Consider the following 20,750-nt stretch of genomic DNA (forward strand, 5'->3'; position numbering starts at 1 on the left):
TAGTTAGTGTTTTGATAAAATCACCAATTGAAATTATTCTCGTAATGAAATATTTAGACACAGTATAACTCCGCCTCATAAGGGCACTCCACACAGTCAGATAAAAGTCTGTGCGTCTGTGACAAAATATAAGTTTCATTATCATCAAATGTTATTTTTCTAGTTGTTCACCTCGCTTTCCTAGTGTAGATGGAATGTAGATTATGTAGATGGAAACCTTCCATTAGAAAACACGCAACAGTCAACTTGGCTAGCATGTCAATAATGATCAGGTATGGCGTTCAGAATATAGCGACAGTCAGTTACAGTTTACATTTTACAGTTTCTTGCCAGAATTTAAGATTCATTCATTTTAATCTGTTAAGTAAAAACAGTTTCTGGTATCCTTCCCTGTGTATAGCAGCGTTAGCTGCGTTGCTTTGCTTATCTTGCAGGCTTCCCTGAAGATGGTCTTTGCTTTCAATATCCTAAACGTATTTGCATTTTCTGTATCGGACCCTATCAGATCCACTGCGGATGCCGTTTCGTTGTGTTGGCAGCCAGCCTTGTCTCACACGACATTAAAAGCCCAGGTGTGTGTTTGGTATTGACCATTGTTGTGATCATGGCTATTTTAACTTCGCTTATTTTTTTCTGTATGTGTTTTGCTCAGGCGCCATACACACGACAATTGTTAAGTTTTATCGATTTAATTATAATCGACAATTAATCAAAGATCGATTCGTTTAAAGTTTTAAGCGACGCTCAACTGGAAAATATAATGTAAAAAATTCAATGCATTACGTGCTTACATCTGGGAAATCATCTGTTAAAACAATGAAAGATTAAACTCAGAAGAGCGGTTGATCACAGATATCACATTCATCCGCACAGAGTAGCGAGGCAACTGAGATTGTGAAAATTAAAGAGGCAGAAATTACAGACTGCAGCTTTAATTAACATTCCAGATTTTCAAATTGTTATATCTCAGCCAAATATTCCAACAAACCATACACCAATGGAAAGCTTGTTCATTTAGCTTACGGGAGATATATACTGTAAATCTCAATTTCAAAAACTGACTTACATCTCGTTTTGTAGTCCAGGGTCACATTTACCATTTAAAAGTGATCTACACAACCATGCCCATCTTACCAGTCTGATTAAAGATCAACAGCATCTTTGTCCTTGTGTAGCATCAAGTGAAATGAGATGCTGAGATATTATGAGTGAGTGTGGGCATCAATGAAGATCTAAATCATGCACACGACAACCACGCATGTTAAGATGCTTGCAGACAACTGTGTGCACTAATGGCCAAAATAACAACATTAGTTACCCTCGAATGATCCAAAGAGAATAAGTCACATATGCTAATTTTACACTTTAGTGGCTCAGAGTGATTCACTAAAATGATCCAGTGATGGAGCTAATTGTACAAGTTAGTTTAGGTTCTCTCGGGGTTATTTTAATGGACTGCCATTGTTCCATGAGCTGTGATGATATATTATATAACCGTTTATCATCCCAACTATAGGCTGGTTGCAGTTGCTAAGCGAGAAACCTGCAAAAATGAGAAATGTGCAGTTATAGGTGCATTTACTGTATAGCACTCCATCCAGTCAGAATTTAAAGTCAAAATAAATTTTTGAGATTATTAAATTATAAAGACTAAAATGATCTATAAGAAGGACGGAATGCTGTCAGACACATACATACACTAACATGCAAGTAGGGCAGGTCATTTAGGCAGAGGACAGACAAAATGTAACACTCCATCACTGCCAAGGCCTAGTTACTCATTTTAGGCTCAGGGAGGACATCATTTACTTTAATAATTTTAGTCAGATAATGTTCAGGAAATTAAAGACACGGTCCTGTTACTTGCCTCTTGTGAATATGTCATATTTTATTAAAATAACTTTCAATACAAAGAGGAACATTTATTAGGGTGATATTATCTTCCAGCTTTACTTTCGAGCTACATATGGTTGCAGCAGCACAAACATAAACAAACGGCTTTCGTGCAACAAACTTAACTTCCGGTAAACTTCCACAAAGAATCAATAACAATAGTCCTTGTTCACACTGTCAGTCCAAATCCGACTGATTTTAATGCATATCCGATTGGATCATGTGAATGGCCAAAAACTACATGAAATCATTTCAGGCTGCATCCAGAGGTCGTTTGAAATCCCTTTGATCACATTTGTTTAGCTTTTTGGTTACGTCATGCTGTCGCGTCACGTAAAACTTAAACACATTAGACATTGAGGCAGATTGTCATGCCAACGCGACATCATTGCAATGGAAACAGTGCAGATAATCCAGAATGCGGCAAGACGATACAGGATGCACAGACCGGATCTAAACTGTTGTGATGCACAACGTGGACAGTGAGTCTGTCAAATCGGATATGCACCCAAATTGGATATGGACTGACAGTGTGAACAAGGTCATAGAGTCCTTTTAGAGTAGTTCATTTCTGATAAAAAGCAAAGTTAATAACAAGTAGATCACCTTGGTTAGTCATAGCCAGGGTCAGACATAATCTGCTGTCTTTTTCTGTGGAAATCTTTTGGAAAAATCTGCGGAATGATTTTAAATGACAAAAAATTGAGAATTTAAGCCGTAAATATTACAAATTGCATCTAAAATAATTACTTTTTAAAGGCTCATGATAAAAAAGAATACACCAAACCAATCCAAAGTCCAAAGTCCTCTGAAGTAAACTGGAGCAACATGAACCAGATAATGTGCATGTCAAGTTAGAATTATAGTTTGTATATACATTTCCATATATTATTGTTTATAGTGTTACATATATTATAGCAGAATAAAAAGCTTGTGTTAATACGTTCTCAAATTTAGCATGTATGAAGATAACTTCATCAATGTAAACAAAAACATTTGTCTTGTAAACGGATTTAAAATGATCATGTGCCACATAGATGACAGGGTCAAGTGAGATCTGCTTAAAGGAATAGTCTACTCATTTTCAATATTAAACTATGTTATTACCTTAACTAAGAAGAGTTGATACATCCCTCTATCATCTTAGTGCGTGCACGTAAGCGCTGGGGCGAGCTGCGACACTTCGATAGCATTTAGCTTAGCCCCATTCATTCAATGGTACCAAACAGAGATAACCATGAAATGACCAATCACATCAACGTTTTTCCTATTTAAGACGAGTAGTTATACGAGCAAGTTTGGTGGTCCAAAATAAAACGTAGCGCTTTTCTAAGCGTATTTAAAAGAGGAACTATATTGTAGGGCGGAATAGCACTTTTGGCAGTACTTCGACTCGGCGCAGTAACACACTCCCTCTCCCATTATGAGAGGGAGAAGGGGAGCGGAATTTTCAGGCGACTGTCAATGCAAAGTACTTGTCAATGACGGCTCATAAACGGCGGGATAGGCTATGTATGTGTGCTTGTTGTCTATGACAGCTACTGGTCACAAACACGCTCAAGTGCGGGGTAGTTGTGCTTGTCAATGATGGGCATTGAATCCGCAGAGTCCGTTTGAGCCTGGTCACCGAAACATATGTTATTTTCGACAAGGTGTTTCTTACAGAGTTCAGTTTAGCCACTAGCCAGACCATTAAACAAACAGAGACCAGAAGTTAATATCTGTCTAGACGGTTAAACGCGACAACATGAGTGCGTCCGGTGAAACTGTCTATATTATAAAAAGAAGGCATTAATGTGTTGCCTTTTTAAAGCAATTCTGATAGTAGGGGTATGACAGTTTTGATAAGTTTCAAACGTTTATGTCTTAGGAAGAAATTTCAGGAGAACAAATGCTTACTTGGGACAAACTCGCATTTAGCAAATTTGTCAAAATTTTGTTTGTTATTTTGGTAACCAGAAAATTTTATTTTGAATAAAAGCACACTAGTGCTTTTAGATAATAAATGTCAAAACTGAAAGTGGAAATCATTGTTCCACAGATAATATAAAAATGACTGTTATAAACAAAACTGTACGAAGCAAAACAAACCAGTAGACTACTCAAAGTGGAATTTGAGAAGACAGTTTACAAGTAATAAGGACTAGCAGAGCTCTTTAATACTTGCTGTTTGTACCGTAAAGTTTCGTGTGGCAACTGGCAAGGTCAAGTTCCTGAAGCTCATCAGATAAGTGTTTGTGTAAAAGTGAAGTCTGATCCGCCTTTCCGGGAGCAAGAAGAACTTTACATGGTCTTGTGTCTCTGCACAACCACAGATAAGGACAACATGCACTCTGTTTCTCTTTGTTTCTCTCTGTCTAATGGTCTCTAGGTATCCACTCTTCAACACATATCTATCCAAGAGTGTGTCTAGACCCCAGAGACACAAAATGGAGAGCCATTAAATATTTATATAGAATATTGTGAGACTGGATCTTGCACTGGGTACACCCCCTTTCCAACCACTTATTCTTCACAAGATGGCACAGTTTCTACATGGAAGAGACATGAAGAGAGAAGGGGGGGGTACATGCACAGTATCTAAAAATGAGGTAGTTATCTTTGCAATGGTGACAAATGATCTTTGAAATTGGGGGATCATTAGCTACGGAAGTCTCCTCCAATGCTAATTACAGCACATTTATGAAAGTCTGAGAAAAAAATGTACAGGGTTGCCAATGTTGGACCACTCTTGTGTAAGTGAGATAAACTGGAATGATATGAATATTATACTGCACTATACTACAGTATGCTATACAGTGTTATCCTATACTGTGTTATACTACGCTTTAAGGTGCGTTCATGCCATATTGCAATTACTGTTTTTACAATATTTCAATGTTTTGAATCCTTTCACGTCTTGGTAAAGTTCGTAATTACATCTTATAAACTTGTTGTTTTCTAAAAGCTACTATTTGGAAGGCCGCAAACTCATCCTCAATTGTTATTATTACTTGATGTGCATTTTGGGTTATGCAATATTTAGTAGCATTATAAAGTTATTTAGTGCTGTCAATATGGATTGCACAGCTGCCGGCAATATATTTTCACACAATTTATTTTAACGTTGCTACGGTTGCTGTCGAAATGCATAATTCCCAGTGGTGGCTCGTGACTTCTTTTCCGAGGAGCACGGATGAGGTAGTCTCAGCCTCAGAAATCACGCCCATAGACTGTTGGCTAAACGTCTGATGTTTTTCGTACACTTTTCTGGAAACCCTGTGGGAATGTTTAAAGTCGTCTTTTGATTGGTTGAAATAAACCGGATTTCCAGGAGACACGAGTGTCGCGATTAGTTTCGGTCCCTGGTAAACAAAGCTCTGACGTTCCATTGAGGAAGAGAATCAGTCGTGTTCACGTGGATAATAATGAGCAATTATCATGATCAGCTAAACATTGGATTCTCAAAAATATGCAACGTTCGCGGCATAGACTCCAAGAGTTTTGCTTGAGGCAGTTAGTGGAGTCAAAAAGTTTGGTTCTCCTGAATTGCTTGTAGGTGTTAGAAAGTGAAGAGATATGCTTCAAACAGATGTTTAACGGGAGCTTCGCACTGGTGTGCCTGTTGATGAAGTGCACAATGTTGTTCTATATACTATGCTATTGACGGTTTCATTGGAAACACGTGCGGTGACGCGCTTACGGACGGAATTTTACTTCCGGTTCCAGTTTTTTTAATGGTCTGACTAGTTGCTAAACTGAACTCTTGAACAAATACCTCGTCGAAAATAACAAATGTTTGGGGTTCCTATGTAATCTATGTGTTGTTTATTTAGCTTGTTATATAAATAAACTACTTTAAAATGACTTTGTTGTTATTTATTCTTAGGCGAGTTTACCGGAAGTTACCTGTTGACCATGAAAGCCACTCGTGTTACTGCTAAAACCGTCTATGCTATTCTATACGACAATGTACTATACAGTACAATATACCATACTGTACTCCAAGAAAACCTTAATGCGAGGTTTAAGTTGTTATTCGCTGATTGTTTGAAAACTCAAAAGAAAAACAAACAAAAGACATCCAAATCCTGTGGCAATTTGCATGCTTATTTTATATGTTGCTTTCATTTAAAAGACAGTGTTAGACATTCAGTGGGTGGTGTAAAGTTTTTTCACCGACATTTCTTTTGAAGAGAAAGAATATAGGCATTGCTTCATTTCAAAGCTTTCTTGAAGTCTATTACCCTTCAAGCTTTCTGTGAAGAGAGAGCAAATCGAATTCCCATAAAGTCACTCCTCAGAAATGCAAATTACCTCTCAGAAATGATGCTGTATATTGGTGATTATGTAGTTTGTAATTTATATAACTGCAAACTCTATCAAACGAACACAGTCTTATTGGTCAGTATTAGAGGAGCAATAATGTTTCACTGTATTTGTGCTGTAAGACACAAAGCAAGGGGTTGCCTTTGAATCACATTCCTAGGTCATCCCTGAGCCTGGTGACTTCTGTAGTCATGTGACTGCAGTTTTAATGATGCCAGTACTGTCTGATTCATAAAGGTCATTATGCATGTTGACTTCCTGTAACACGGACAAGGGCAGTGCACCTGCTGTGCGTGAAACATGCTTGTGACAGTTCCAAAGTCACTGAAAGTAATTCATGAGCGTGAATAAACTTATGGAAATGAGTGAGCTACTGTACATGTTAATACCTAATAGGATTTACTTGCTTATCTGTAGCTCAAAGTTTGTATAGTGGAGACAAGGAAAAGAATTGTAATGCAGTTAATATTTCTCAAAGTTCACCTTTTGTGACAACATGTCCCAAAAACTGCACATGCTTATAGTCATACATAGAATTCAAAGGGATACTCCAGCCAAAATCAGCCCACCATTTACTCACCCTAAAGCAATCCGAGATATATATGTCCATCATCTTTCAGACAAACACATTTGGAGTTATTTTAGTAATTGTCCTTGCTTTTCCAAGTTTTATAATGGTGGAAAACATGGATCAGTGAACAACATCTGACTTTTAACCCCCCAAAAATGCATTCATCCTTCACAGCAGTTATCCACACGGCTCTTAGGGGTTAATAAAGGTCTTCTGCAGGTAATCAGTGTGGTTTTATAAGAAAAATATCCATATTTCAAACTTAATAAACTATAATAACTACCTTCCAGTTACGATGCAATTTTGAACTTATACAATTTACCAAAGTGGTTATGGCAACAGACGCTTACTACGTAAAACTTTCTTGTGAATCATGTAGGTTCAAGATGCCGCTGTTACCGGCTACTGTATAGCCATATTTCCTACATCTGTGCATACAATACTATGGAATATACATCAACAGGACTAATGCAGTGTGGAAATGAAGGTGGACATCTGCAAGCTCTACAATTTTAATAAACCACGGAGCGTCCCAATAAACAGCCGAGGAGAGTGAGAATATTTTATCTTTTACAAGCAGCCACCACCTCTTCTGAATGTTAAATCAAACCCTCCGTGTCTAATTCACAACCATAAATCGCACACTATGATCTCCTTCTTAATCAAGCTAAGCACAAGCTTCCAATAAAAGATGATAGTGCTACAGTTTTGCAAAGTCAAGGTAAAATATTTTGCCTGTTAAGCAAGTGGGAAGGACACTTTGCATGTCATATAAAAATTTGTACCGTAGTGAAATAAATATTGCACAAACAATAAAGCCATTCACGCAGTCACAAAGGTACGTGGTGCTCTCAATCATTTTCCATCACTGGTGCAATAGTAAATTGGCCTGATGCAGTACATATACGGGAAGAGATTGGAACATATTGTGCCCTGCAGAAAGAGCATCAGTTTTCCCACGGTTGACATGCACGCAAATCAGCATCAACCACAAGATAGGGAACATAATAGAAAAATACTAACATACACACTTGTGCATAATTTTTCTGGACACACAAAGGGGAAGAATTCACTTTAAATTAATTGCCTTTGTTCTAATGATGATTTCTAAAAGAATTAAGCAAATAAAATATGTATTCTTTACAAACAAAATGCTTTATCTTGCAGGTAGTTTGTTAGCCTACGTTGTATCACTCCATTATTGTGATCAATGGACCTGAATCGGTAGTTTTAAATAGTGATGAAGCTGCATTTGACTACACTACACTCCTGTATATGCCTGATTATAATGCTTTTTTAGTTTTTTGATTACTATTTGATGGACTGTTGCCATGATCAGTATAAAATGTACATTTAAGCATACTGGCATAAAAAAATAAAAGTTTTGCTAAAATAGCATACTTGGAAAATATTAATAATGCAATGTTATGGGCGGATCACACAGAACCTGTTTATGGCATCTGCAGGGGCTTTTTTTTGAATAATTTTCTATGGGCAGTGAGCGCTATGCATATGTTTATGCACACAGAATGCTTAGCCTTTTTTGCCCCTGCTGCACCATCCAATGTCATTCATGTTTTTCCATTGTCCAATCGAATGCCGGGAAAGGCGGGCCTTCCGTTGTGGTGGGGGAAGTTTACAGTTGTTCGGAACAATCGGGCTCCACTCGCTCACTGTCTCCTGCGGGTTTGTGAATCTCTCACCCTCGATCAAGGTCAAAGCATGCGTCCTCTTTTAAAAAGTTTCTGCTATTATGACAGCAACATTTTCTAACAATATAAAAAACATGCCGCACTGCTCTTTTTTAAAGTGGCCAAATAAAGGCAGTCTGGCACGTCTTGCGTTTCCAAGTGTTTAAAATGCGTTTGGTGTGATTGGTCCCTTATGGTGCCTTTTGTTATACATGGATGTGCTAAAACTAGGTAGTTAGTAAAGTGTTGGGGTAACGCATTACAAGTAATGTGCATTACGTAATAATATTACTTTTCTAAAGTAACGAGTAAAGTAACGCATTACTTTTTAAATGTACACATTAATATTTGAGTTACTTAAAAAAAAAAAAAATTAAATAGATAAAAAATTTACTGAATTAAACTAAACGTAGTCACATTATGCACTCTATGCGTACATGCCTGTGTGAGAACAGTTTAAGTCAGAAACTGAGATGGCAGGTTCAAACTTTTTGTGATGAAATATGCAATTTCTAAATGCAGAACTTTTCAGTCATAATAAACACCTGCAAGGCCTGAAGGAGAACAAGCCTCAGCCAAGAAAAAGTAACGCAAAAGTAACTAAAAAGTAACTTAAGCATTACTTTCCATGAAAAGTAACTAATTAATGCAATTAGTTACTTTTTTGGGAGTTACTTAATATTGTAATGCATTACTTTTAAAAGTAACTTTCCCCAACACTGTTAGTAAATCAAATGCACAAATGTGGCTATTAATCTCCCAAAAGTATAAAGAGTCTTTCCCAACAAGCAATAGCGGTCATTTCACTGTCTAACTGTATATAATCCAGCTATGAGTAAACCAGTTCTAGCCTAAATAAACTTTAAATTACAGTAGTCCCATTTTGTGCCAAAGTAACTTGGGAGATGTATGATATTACAGCATGTAAGCAAAGTCAACAGTGATTACAAGGTGTTTGGTTTTCATTTTTTTTGGGGTAGACATCTATTAAAATGTAACTGACAGTTACATTTTGCATTGTTTTAGATATCTGGGCTGTGTTTGGAATATATGTTTCTATTAGAGGTCTTTTAAAAGGGAAATATCATGAAAATCTGACTTTTTTTAGGTTTTAACTGCTATAATTGGGTCCCCAGTGCTTCTATCAACTTAGAAAATGTGAAAAAGAACAACCCAGTAACTTAGTATTGGTAAACCATTCTCCGCAAGCATGTACAAAATAGGTCATTGATATTTGGCTCCCCTTGTGATGTCAGAAGGGGATAATACCACCCCTTAATCTGCACTATCCAACCACAGCATTGCCATTTAGTGCAGAGATCAGCTCATTTGCATTTAAAGGGACACACCCAAAAACAGTGCATTTTTGCTCAGGCCTACAAAGTGGCAATTATAACATGCTATAATACATTTTCTATATGGTATTTAGAGCTAAAACTTTACATATGTACTCTGGGGACACAAAATATATATATTACATCTTAAAAAAAATCTTTTAAACATAAAATGGCTTGCTGTGTTGTGTCTGCTCTTTCAGCTCTGACCTGCTGTGCTGAAACCACTTTCTTTAATGGGCTGCTTATACAACGTTTTTTATTTGTTTTGGCTGTTTGTTTACAAGATTGAGTTTTAGGGTTCTGAACAAACATACTTGTGAATTGCATACTTGCGATAGTGTTAACGTTTTTATGTAAACAAGAAAAGTGTGAATATGTGTAAATGGTGACATCAGGCAGGCGTGAGTACTCGGCATCCATAGAAACAATGACAACCTACAAGACTGTGTTTATGCTTTTATTAATGCTTCTCTAACAATTTTGCATTTTACACAATTTTGCTGCTTTGTTGTCAAATGTCACCTAGCTCATCATTTGCCCAAACAAAACTGCTTGATGCATTCCAGGTCTTGAATGTTTATATTTATCACACTGTAGAAGAATGCATATGTGCACAGGCGCAAACTGTTTCTTTACGAAGTAGCATCGCCATCTACTGGCCTGACACGCATAACACAAGAGTTTTGTCATTTTACGGATCCGTCTGAAATGTGGATTGTTTTAACAACAATGCCGTGTAATGAACTCTAAGACTGCATCTGCCAGTTACACCCCCTGCCAAAAAACGAAGTCATCTAAGCCAAGCTCTAGTAATTACCTCCACAGTTCACCGGAGGGGTCTAATATCCGTTGCCTCTTAACAATTTCTGGAGTGGTCGCTGTGCATGATTGATGGCTTATAAAACCTTTTTTACAGTTGTGACATTTCACTGAAACAAGCAGGGTATGAACTTTCCATCTGGTGCTACCTGCCTTCCGTCCACACCTTTCTCAAAGTCATCGACTGTCCTTGAGCCCCACCATCATGCTTTGATCAGAGCTCTTTCGGGAAAGGCCAGGAACCCACAAGATTAATGCTTTCCCAGGGCATATTACATCCTAATCACCATCAACAGCTTATTGGTGATGCAGGGGTTGTCCTTACCAATTAACTGCCACCAATGTCATATTTGTGCAGGGCACTTAGCGGCACAACTACTGAGTACATTAATGCTCGCGAGTCTGGCGAAAGCCGTAGGAAAGCAGAGAGGAAGAGAAGTTCTATCACTTCACATCGTGATATCTCTCGTCTGTAATTGAAGTAGCGCATAGTGTACATAATTCCCCAAATTAAGCCAATGATGAAACCGGGAGGTTTTCAGACCAATGTACTTTAGATCCTCTTCTCAGTAATTAAGTAATTACTCTGTTTGTTCTTTGTTTATTCGGCTAATAACTAATTTACATATAAATTGCGATAACTCACGGAGACCAAGCGAAAGACAAGTAACTCTGACAATCTTGGTGGAAAATTTGGTTAGTTTTGCATGTATCTCTTGCACTAGAAAGTTTTCTGTACAGCTGCTTTAAAACAATGCACCCTGGAAAATATGATATGGAAATTAAACTGAGTTATCATATAACAACAATACTTTATTATTATGGCTTTTGTTTATGATCATGGCAAGAAACATTTCAAAGATGAACATTTCTACACAGGCTCAAAAAAAGTTTATATATTTATTGAACAGATTCGACATCTGCAATACTTATAAAGCAAACCTTAACACAATCTACTGCTATATTATTAACAGTTATATAGATTAATGTATTTATCCGGTACTTATAGAAATTTTTCTATTAGCATTCTTAAAGGGGACATATTATGAAAATCAGACTTTTTCCATGTTTAAGTGCTATAATTGGGTCCCCATTTCGATTGTCAACCTATAAAAGTAAAAAAATTACTTAATATTAATATAAATATTTTCCTTAAAGGGATTCGATTAGAAGTTCTAATGGATGTATCCAAAAATTCAATCTCTAATATGCAGCATACAGGCAATTTTCACTGCCACTTTTCTCTTAGCTGGATATTTCTTATTTGCAGAAACAACTTTTATTTCCTGTTGATATGTGGCGTCAGTCTAAAATGAGTTACACACATAAAAGAGCCTTAATTTGTTTATATTCCTATTTTCGAATATCAAAAGAAGATCCTGCTGGCTGATGCAATGTTTACCAGTGCAAAACAAGACAGTAGTTTTTATAGAGAATGTGTTCATTTCATTTCTATGAATCTGGATTTTTTTATCATCTGCAATGTAAGATAATATATGTGAAGTTAAAAGCAATAGTAAAAAGCAACATAAAATGCATGATATCCCAAATGCTGTAAAATATAAGCTTTCTTTCTATATACTAAGGTGAAGGATCACATAGAGAATGTCCTGCCAAGGGACCATTAAAAAAAACATATTACTTTTTTACTGTCATTTGGTACACATCAATGCTTGAATTATCCCCAGACAGCATTCAATGTCAAATATCCAAGTCAAACTCGTAAAACCATGTTCTAACATGACATGTTTTAAAAGTTAAAGGCCCATGTAACAGCTTTTCGCAAAGAGATGCCAAGCCTGAGCGGAAAGTATTAACCTCTTTCATTTGCCAAAGAGCAAAATGCCAGCAAGTGCAGGAGATCGTGGAATGGTTAGGGTAAACACGGCGCTCGTGACAAAACATGCCATTTTTGGCAGAGCCAAGGTTACGTACAAGGGGATAAGAAGGAAACACTGAACGCGAGGGCAGCCAAGGATGAGAGGCTTTTATCCAACAGCCCCCCTTCCTCCCACTATAATCTCCCATGCTGATAGAGTGAATTAAACTTAGATTAGACCTCATGCTTGACCTAGTCGCTTTTCAAAGCCATAAAATGAGATTATGGTGACCAGATAAGGGATGCAGAAGGAGAGATGGAAAGGTTGGTGTGGATGCAGAGAGAAAAGAGAGCATTCACAAAGACAAATTCACTCCAGAGACAAACTTCCTGCCATGGATTAGGTAGAAGCCAGGATATAGGATGCACAAAGGCACACAAACAATAAGCATGACCAAAAACCTGTGTTTTACCAATTCAATGGGTCACGTCTGGAATCGCGATATTGTAGCTGTAATTTGCCATTCTGCATACTGTCTACTGATTTGGAACGGTCTATACAGCCAAAAAATGTTTGCCTTTGTAGGCATTTCACAGGATTTTGATTAGACTGAGAATCGTCACTTTCATCCTGAAATAGAACAATTTTCTTAAAGGTGAGGTGTGTCATTTTTAGATGGTAAAATATTTTCTCCTATCCCATCTTGATATCAAATTAGTTTATAATTATGTATTTGCATGACGCTTTCATAAAAAAATATCTGTATAAGTACCAGTGGCGACCAGCGTAATCTTTTTTCGATGGCGCTCGATGCGAAGTTCATCATAACATGTACAGTATGTAGCCCATCATACTGTATGCGTCTAAAGGGTTTATGATAAAAGAGACGCTCGTGTTTGCCAGAATCAGAGTTTACTGTTAAGGGAGTGTCTTGCGTGTATTTTGTGAACGTAAGCGTCTCTTTTATCATAAACGGTTTTGACGCGTGTACAGCAGGCATTTATTTTGACAAAACACGAGATGCACATGAAGAAAAATAATAATAATAATAAGAAACAATGAAACTGGAGTCCATGCATGCGTATGATGTCACCAAGTTGAAAGATATATATAATAAACAAAAGTGGACCCAGAACTGAACCTTGAGGAACACCCTGTGAGACTGGAGCAATGGTAGATTTATGCCCTTGTATAGTGATATAGTATTTTCTGTTACTAATATAGGAAATGAGCCAGGAAATGGCTGAGCCAGTGATACCGATATTAGAAAAGTGGGAGATAAGTATTTCATGACAGACTGTGTCAAAAGCAGAGCTTAGATTGAGACAAGCACATCGGACACATGATTCACATGATGCAACAAACACATATTTTGAAAAAATGAGCAGCACACATGACACTCAAAACACACATATATTTTGAATTTGTGCCCCTCGGATGAGCGGTCACGAGCCCCAACTGAAAAGTACACATTTTATCAGTATGTGTGTTCCCTGGGGTTTGAACCTATGACCTTTTGTACTGCTAACACAATTTTGAGGTACAGGAACTATCCTAGCTTATTGTGCACTAACACCTATTCACTCATGCGCTTTCAAGACAAAGAAACTTTACTTTACTTCTTAACATCTAACTAAGAAACCAGAGTGGGACACATTGCTTATCATATGGTGAATAATAACACATCAATATATTCCCTATGTCTATGCTCTGTTTGATGTCTTACCCTTACATTAAGGACACGCTCAGATATTTCACCAAGCCCTGTGACCCTCAGCCCAACCTGCACAGCGTTTATCCCCCACAAAAAACTGGAGGTGATGCCTAATGTACGTAAAATAAGCAGCGGGACAGATAAGCAGTCTTCTTTCAGGAGAGGAAATGGGTTGCAAATAAAATAAATAATAAAAGAAAAGTCAGACACAATGCCAAAGATGTTTATATCTGACCTCTTTACCAAGCTCTTAAAGCACAACAAATAGCATTGTCAAATATTTAGGTGTGAACCCCTGAATGCTAAAGTAGGCCATGCACAGGTGTTAGGGGAAGATAAGCTCTGTCCTTCCCCTGCATTTTAAAGAATCCAACTCAGAATATGAGGGGAGACATATTTCCCCACGCTGAGACTGTCAATCACCTTGGTTTCCCATAGCAGACGGTAGGTTCATGCAGGGCTGCCTTTTCGAAACTGCTGTTGCTTTAGACTTAAATAAAGAATAAAGATAGCTGACAGGCACATGCAGATTTGAGTCAGAGGTCACCTGTGATTCCTCTGGGATCTGCCATTTTCATTCCCTGCTCTTTACGGGATATGATACTTTGTAGAATGCATTACAAAGAAAGAACAAATGTGAAGAAATGACGGCCTCAGCCAATAGGAATCATGCGACTTTTATGCTGCATGTCTTTATTATGTTTGACTGTTGGTGGCTTCATTTGAATTCTATCCTCTTGTTGCGAAGGAGTTTGGATGAGAATGACAATTAGGTATGAGACGTATAGCAGATTTTAACGGGGTTAAACATCATTGCGGATAACTGTCGCGAGGACACACATCTACTTCGAAGGCTGTCACAAATAAGTGATGTTTTGTAATTCGAGGTATAAATGAATTTGACTTTTTGGTCAGTCAGTTGAATGCACACATCCAAAGGAATAATTTACAAAGGCTCTGAACCTCAAGACTAGGGAGAGTTAACAAACTGTCAGAGAGCGAGTCATTAGGGAGCGTCTACAAATTACAAAAACCTGCAGCTGGGATGTGAACAGTGCTGAAAATCTCTGTCATCTTTAATTATGGTCTGATGTCTGTTCTTAGTGCCAGACAATACAATCATGCAGCTTTTACTGAAATGTTCACAAAGTACAAAGACAATAACAGCTGACAGTTCACGAATCATCAGATGACAGCAAACCGCTGCGTTCAATAAGTTACTTTAAATGCAACGTGCACTGAGGAGCCAAAAAAATTCAATGGGTTGGTTGCAATCAATATCTGCATGAAGCTCATGTCAAGTTAAATGGAGTAGGAAGGAAAATGGAATGAAAGTTGTCAATTGTAGTCAGATTTCCAATCCTATTGCCATCTTATTCTTTTAGGCTTTGAATGCATATCAAAAGCAAACAAATGTAAAATTGTTAAAGTCACATTGGCTCATAGATATTTTTATGTTCTTGGAAGTGATATATGTAGTGCTAACATTCTGTTTTTAAAAGAACCAAAACAATGTTTATTAATTCAACCTGCAAAGGACACACAGTGACAACCAAATTCAGTTTAACTTATTACCTGTCAGGGAGCACGGGACATATATTCCTCCAAACGTCCTTTAAGACAAGATTGTGAAAATGCTTTTCAAAGAGGAGTGTGAGAACAGAAAGATTGAGAAACTGAGTGAGATGACCCATATTTTCATTATACAGACTGATATCAGAAAAGACTGTGGCTATGATGGTCACATTCATTTTTGTGCCAAGGTCTGTACCTTTTTTCTCCTTTGAAATATCAGCTAAATGTCTTTTTTCAGATGTATCACATTATTATTTTAGCTTCCAAGCATCTCCCACTGCAACCACCAATTTATGTCTATGACTGGCCTGACACATTTCTATCATATATATATAGAACATATAAAGAGTTTGGTTCCATAACGCAATAAATGCCATTTTACGCAAAATACAATATCCTCTGTGTTATTCTGTAATCTTTTCTCCCTTTTTTTCAAACCGCAACAAATGCCACTCAATCCGCTCAACAAATCACAGCGCACCATTCCACACATTGTAAACAATTAATGGAGGCGCCTTGAATACACACAGAATCCTAGTTTTCCTCATCTACTTTGTACTTTGTGATCAACAGAAGAAAATATGATGCACCATGTGTCAAAAAATTTGATTTATGACCTTGATTTACGACCTAACACCTAGGTGTGAAATTTGTCACCTTATGAGTTGTTTGCTTCCTGTAATAAAATTTTATGGCAGCAATTGATGTTTATACTCAGGAAGTTGTTCAGGAAATGATGTTTATCCAGGTGTCCTATAGTCTCTGTTGTTTCACGCCTCCCCTCTCATACGTGAGTGTTTAAAGAAATCAGAAGACAGTAAAAAGACAAGTTAGAAATATGTTTGTCAGAATGTTTTGGTTTTAAGCATAATGTCTGTGATTAAATTAATACACATGATTAAAGAAATAAGAAGACATGATGAAGAATCAATGTCAAATAAAATAAGTTGTAATAGTATTTAGGTTGGTTTTTTAAAAGAGGTACCGGTTAGGAGGTCAATTGAATAAGCTGTTGTCTTCCTGTCTTGAAAGTTGTAATGTAAATCTTTCCTTCCAAGCCCATCATCATCGTCTATCCGGGGTCTCACTCCAAGACCTCTGATACGTCGGTATAGTTCAATAGAATAAAAGTTTAGGATCTCGGGTTAGGTGTTAAGACATTTTCCCTGCAGACATGTAGTCTCTTGTCCCTGCATGATATTTAAATACAACCAATACAGTCTGTACCTTCTTCAGCCTGTATGGAAGCAAGGCGCTAGGTCGTTAGATCAATGTTTCAGAACGATGCTAGGGCGTGTAGACTTATGGGGCTACACATACCAAACGGCCCTTGCATGATATTTAAATACAGCCAATACAGTCGTCTTCATCCTGTATGGCTCGTTAGATCAACGTTTCAGAACAATGCTAGGTCCTGCAGACTTGACGACTGCACATAGCAATTGGCCCTTGCTTGATATTTAAATACAACCATACAGACGTCTTCATCCTGTATGGCTCGTTAGATCAACGTTTCAGAACAATGCTAGGGCCTGCAGACTTGATGACTGTACATACTAAACGGTCCTTGCTTGATATTTAAATACAACCAATACAGTCGTCTTCATCCTGTATGGATCGTTAGATCAATGTTTCAGAACAATGCTAGGGCGTGTAGACTTATGGGGCTACACATACCAAACGGTCCTTGCTTGATATTTAAATCATCCCTTTCATAAACACACACACACACACACACACACACACACACACACACACACACACACATAATTTTCTTGGGAAAAACAACTCTATTGATTTGTAGTGTTTAAATGTAATTTAATTAAAAAGTAGATTTAAGTATAGCATTGCTTATTCTTTTGTGCTTTAGATGTCTACACAAATAAAATTGTATACATATCGCTATAAGTATGTGAGGGTGAAATGTAATGTCATTTGTCTTATACTGTTTAAAATGTTAATATATTAAATGTATGATTAAAAATAAAATTATTCTTTTAACAGTGATGAGTAATTATACTTTTAACTACAGGCTTGTCTAGTTCATTCATTTTCCCATCGGTTTTCATGAAGATATGTTCTTTACATTATAAATGTATAAGTATTTACTAGAGAAGCTTATATTTATAGTTGATAACCTTATTTGTAAAAGGTTTAAAAAAATAACCAAATAAAATATAGGGCGGGTTTTGTGCCATGCAAATATGTGGGGTACGGCCTCCTGAGTATGGTAAGCCCCGCCTCCGTAGTTCAAAAGGCCGGATTCTCATTTGGACCCTTACAGCAGTAACTGATTTTCGCGAGGACATCTCTTTTCTCTCGGTTATTTTAAAGCGGCCTTGTTTTATTTTTCAAACAATGGACTCAGGACTCACCGGTAAGTAATTTTGCTTTATATGTTTATTTATCAAGTTTGATATACCAAGTTATCTTCATTTGTAAAAACAGTCTTATTTTATTTTAACATTTAACAGGCTTTTAAATGTATATGTATACGATGCAGGAATTTTTAAAAAGCAGCCCACATACCATCATTTTGACCAGATCGACCAACTTTGTAAGTGTTTTAAGTATATTTGCAAGGAATTTCCTGAATGATTATATAAATACATTTATATATTATATATGTATATTTTATTCTACACATTTTATTCCAAATTAGTGAATTCTACTTTGATAAATGTTGAAGAGCAAAGCGACACTAGGAACAGCGATCTACAAGGTAATACTGTTTTATTTTAATTATACATTCAGATTTTTTTCTGAAAATGTATTACTTACATTTTACACTTTCATACCAATAGTAAATGCCCCCGCAATAAATGAGGGTTCTCAAGGCGTTAATGAGGGCTGCGAACTGCAAGGTAACTATATTATGTGATCTTTACTTCTCTTTAATCTGTATTATTGAATGCTAAATGTGTATTAATTCTTTTTGAAAAACTTTTCTTTCTGTTTTATATATATATATATATATGTAGATGCAGCATTACTAGTTACACAGCCAGGGTTTGTAACACAGAATACCTCTACAAAATCTTCAAGACTTAGTCTTAGTCGGAAACGAAAGCAGTCCCGTTCTATTACCCGTGATAAAAGGGTATGCCCTGACAATGCACTAGTCTCTGATGTGCAACCTCGGGATACCACCACAGATTTCATTAAAACAGTTGGTAAGTGTGATTATGTAGCTAAATATTCGATGTTTAAATACTGTTGTGTTGTAGTATAATAATCTTACTGTATTTAAAACAGATTTCTATACAGAAAACCTGTTAGGAGCTGGTGATGTCACAAATTCATGGTCTGCAGCGTTGGCAAGTGTCTCAGAAGCTAACGGTGATGCGATAGTGCCGGTAGCTACTACCGTACTGACATCTTCTTTGGACTCGCAGACATCTGCGGCGGTTAATCTGCCACGTGTGGTTGGAGCCCGTGGCGAGGATGAATCTTCTATGATTTTTGAAACATCTCTACCTGCAAATCAGGAACATTTCAATAATGAGTTATTGCTGGAATTGATAGCGCAAGTGAGAAGACTGACTGAAGACGTCGCATCCATAAATTCAAGGTGTACAGCTCAAGAGGCATTGCTGAGAAGCCTGGCAGAAGGCATCGCTGCCATAATTTCATGGGCTAAAGATCAACAGGTGTTAACCAGACTTATATTTGAAGCTCACCAGAAGACTTCTGAAGAACAAAACTTGGTGAACAGAATGCTGCTTGATCGATTGGTGAACATTGAAAAAGTCCAGAGAAAGGAATTCGATCTACAGGGAGGTACGGTAATTCTACTTCAACAAGTTAAAGATGCTGTTTCACACAATAATGGTTTATAGTTGAAATAAGTGTTGTTTTTGCTGGGTTTTTCCTACCATTTTGCGGTGCTGTTTTTAAATGTGTTTTTTAAATATGTTTTGGTTATTTTTGTGATGCTGGTTTTTTTTTTTTTACTATTTTGCAATGCTGTTTTTAAATGTGTGTTTTTAAATATGTTTTGGTTATTTTGGTGATGCTGGTTTATAGTTGAAATACGTGTTGTTGATGGGTTTTTATACTATTTTGTGATACTGGTTTATTTTTTTTGGATTGCTAGTTTTATTATGGTTAAGAGAAATTTAAGTGTTTTATCTTTTTGTTTGGCTATATCGGCATTGGCTAACGTTAATTTGTAATGCTATTTTGGGCATAATCAGAGAATATATCTGTGTAATCCTGGAGAAGTTCTAAATATTATTGAAAATGGCTGGTAAAAGAGTGCGTTCAGATGATGATTTACATAGTTGTCCAGAAATACCTAATGTAAGGGCTAGGCATGAGGCTGAGACTGAAATGTTTGCTGCTGCACAAGACCAATTACTTGAAAGGGTAAACGAAATGATTCGGACATATCCACATCAGAGTTTAGAACCTGTGCCTGCGAGGGTAGACCAAACATACGAACAAATAAGTGAAAGGCAAAATGAAATGATTCGGACATATGAACAAAGATTTGAAACAAATTTGTCACAAACAGGTTATGGTGTAGTAAATCCTACCGATAATTCTAATACGGCAGACACCCTTACGGGTCTAAGTCAGAGTGACGTGGACACGCTAGTGCGTGATGGAGGGACAGTAAGTGATTACACAATAGTCCCGAGACCCTATTTTAACGGTCTAGAAATCCACAGAAATCTAAATTTGCGCGAGATCATAACCACAGATTTGGCAGCGTACACTATATTTGTCCAAAATATTCTGTCGGAAATGGTTTCATTCTCTAGAGATATAGGAGGTGAGGGATCCTACATTAATATCAGTCTTAAAGGCCCAAGTCTCAAATCTGACGTTAACACTATACTGTGTCCCGGTAACGACTATGATGAAAATCGTTTTATCGAACAGTTTGAATCGGTTGCACAAAGTAATGTACAGATGTTGGCGGATGACAGTTTGCAACTGCATGTATCAATAGCAAGAAGTATGAATGGAGGGGTTCGTAGGAAGATTACAGATATAGCCCATGATGAAGTGATTAAG

At 37.1% G+C, this 20,750-nt stretch overlaps 2 protein-coding genes across 2 annotated transcripts in view; one reads left to right on the forward strand and one right to left on the reverse strand.

The window, feature by feature from the left end:
* Nucleotides 1–20,750, reverse strand: part of LOC135719047 (inactive N-acetylated-alpha-linked acidic dipeptidase-like protein 2) — a 316,217-nt gene that overhangs the window by 265,088 nt on the left and 30,379 nt on the right. The gene's annotated exons all lie outside the window — the stretch shown is intronic.
* On the forward strand, nt 15,788–20,558 carry LOC141280738 (uncharacterized). The gene is made up of 6 exons (XM_073811843.1): nt 15,788–15,916; nt 18,177–18,285; nt 18,391–18,450; nt 18,533–18,592; nt 18,710–18,901; nt 18,984–20,558. The coding sequence occupies exons 1-6, from the start codon at nt 15,788–15,790 to the stop codon at nt 19,565–19,567; spliced, it is 1,134 nt and encodes a 377-aa protein (XP_073667944.1). The 3' UTR covers nt 19,568–20,558.

This window comes from Paramisgurnus dabryanus, chromosome 14 (genome assembly GCF_030506205.2).
Source record: "Paramisgurnus dabryanus chromosome 14, PD_genome_1.1, whole genome shotgun sequence".
NCBI classification, from domain to species: Eukaryota; Metazoa; Chordata; class Actinopteri; order Cypriniformes; family Cobitidae; genus Paramisgurnus; species Paramisgurnus dabryanus.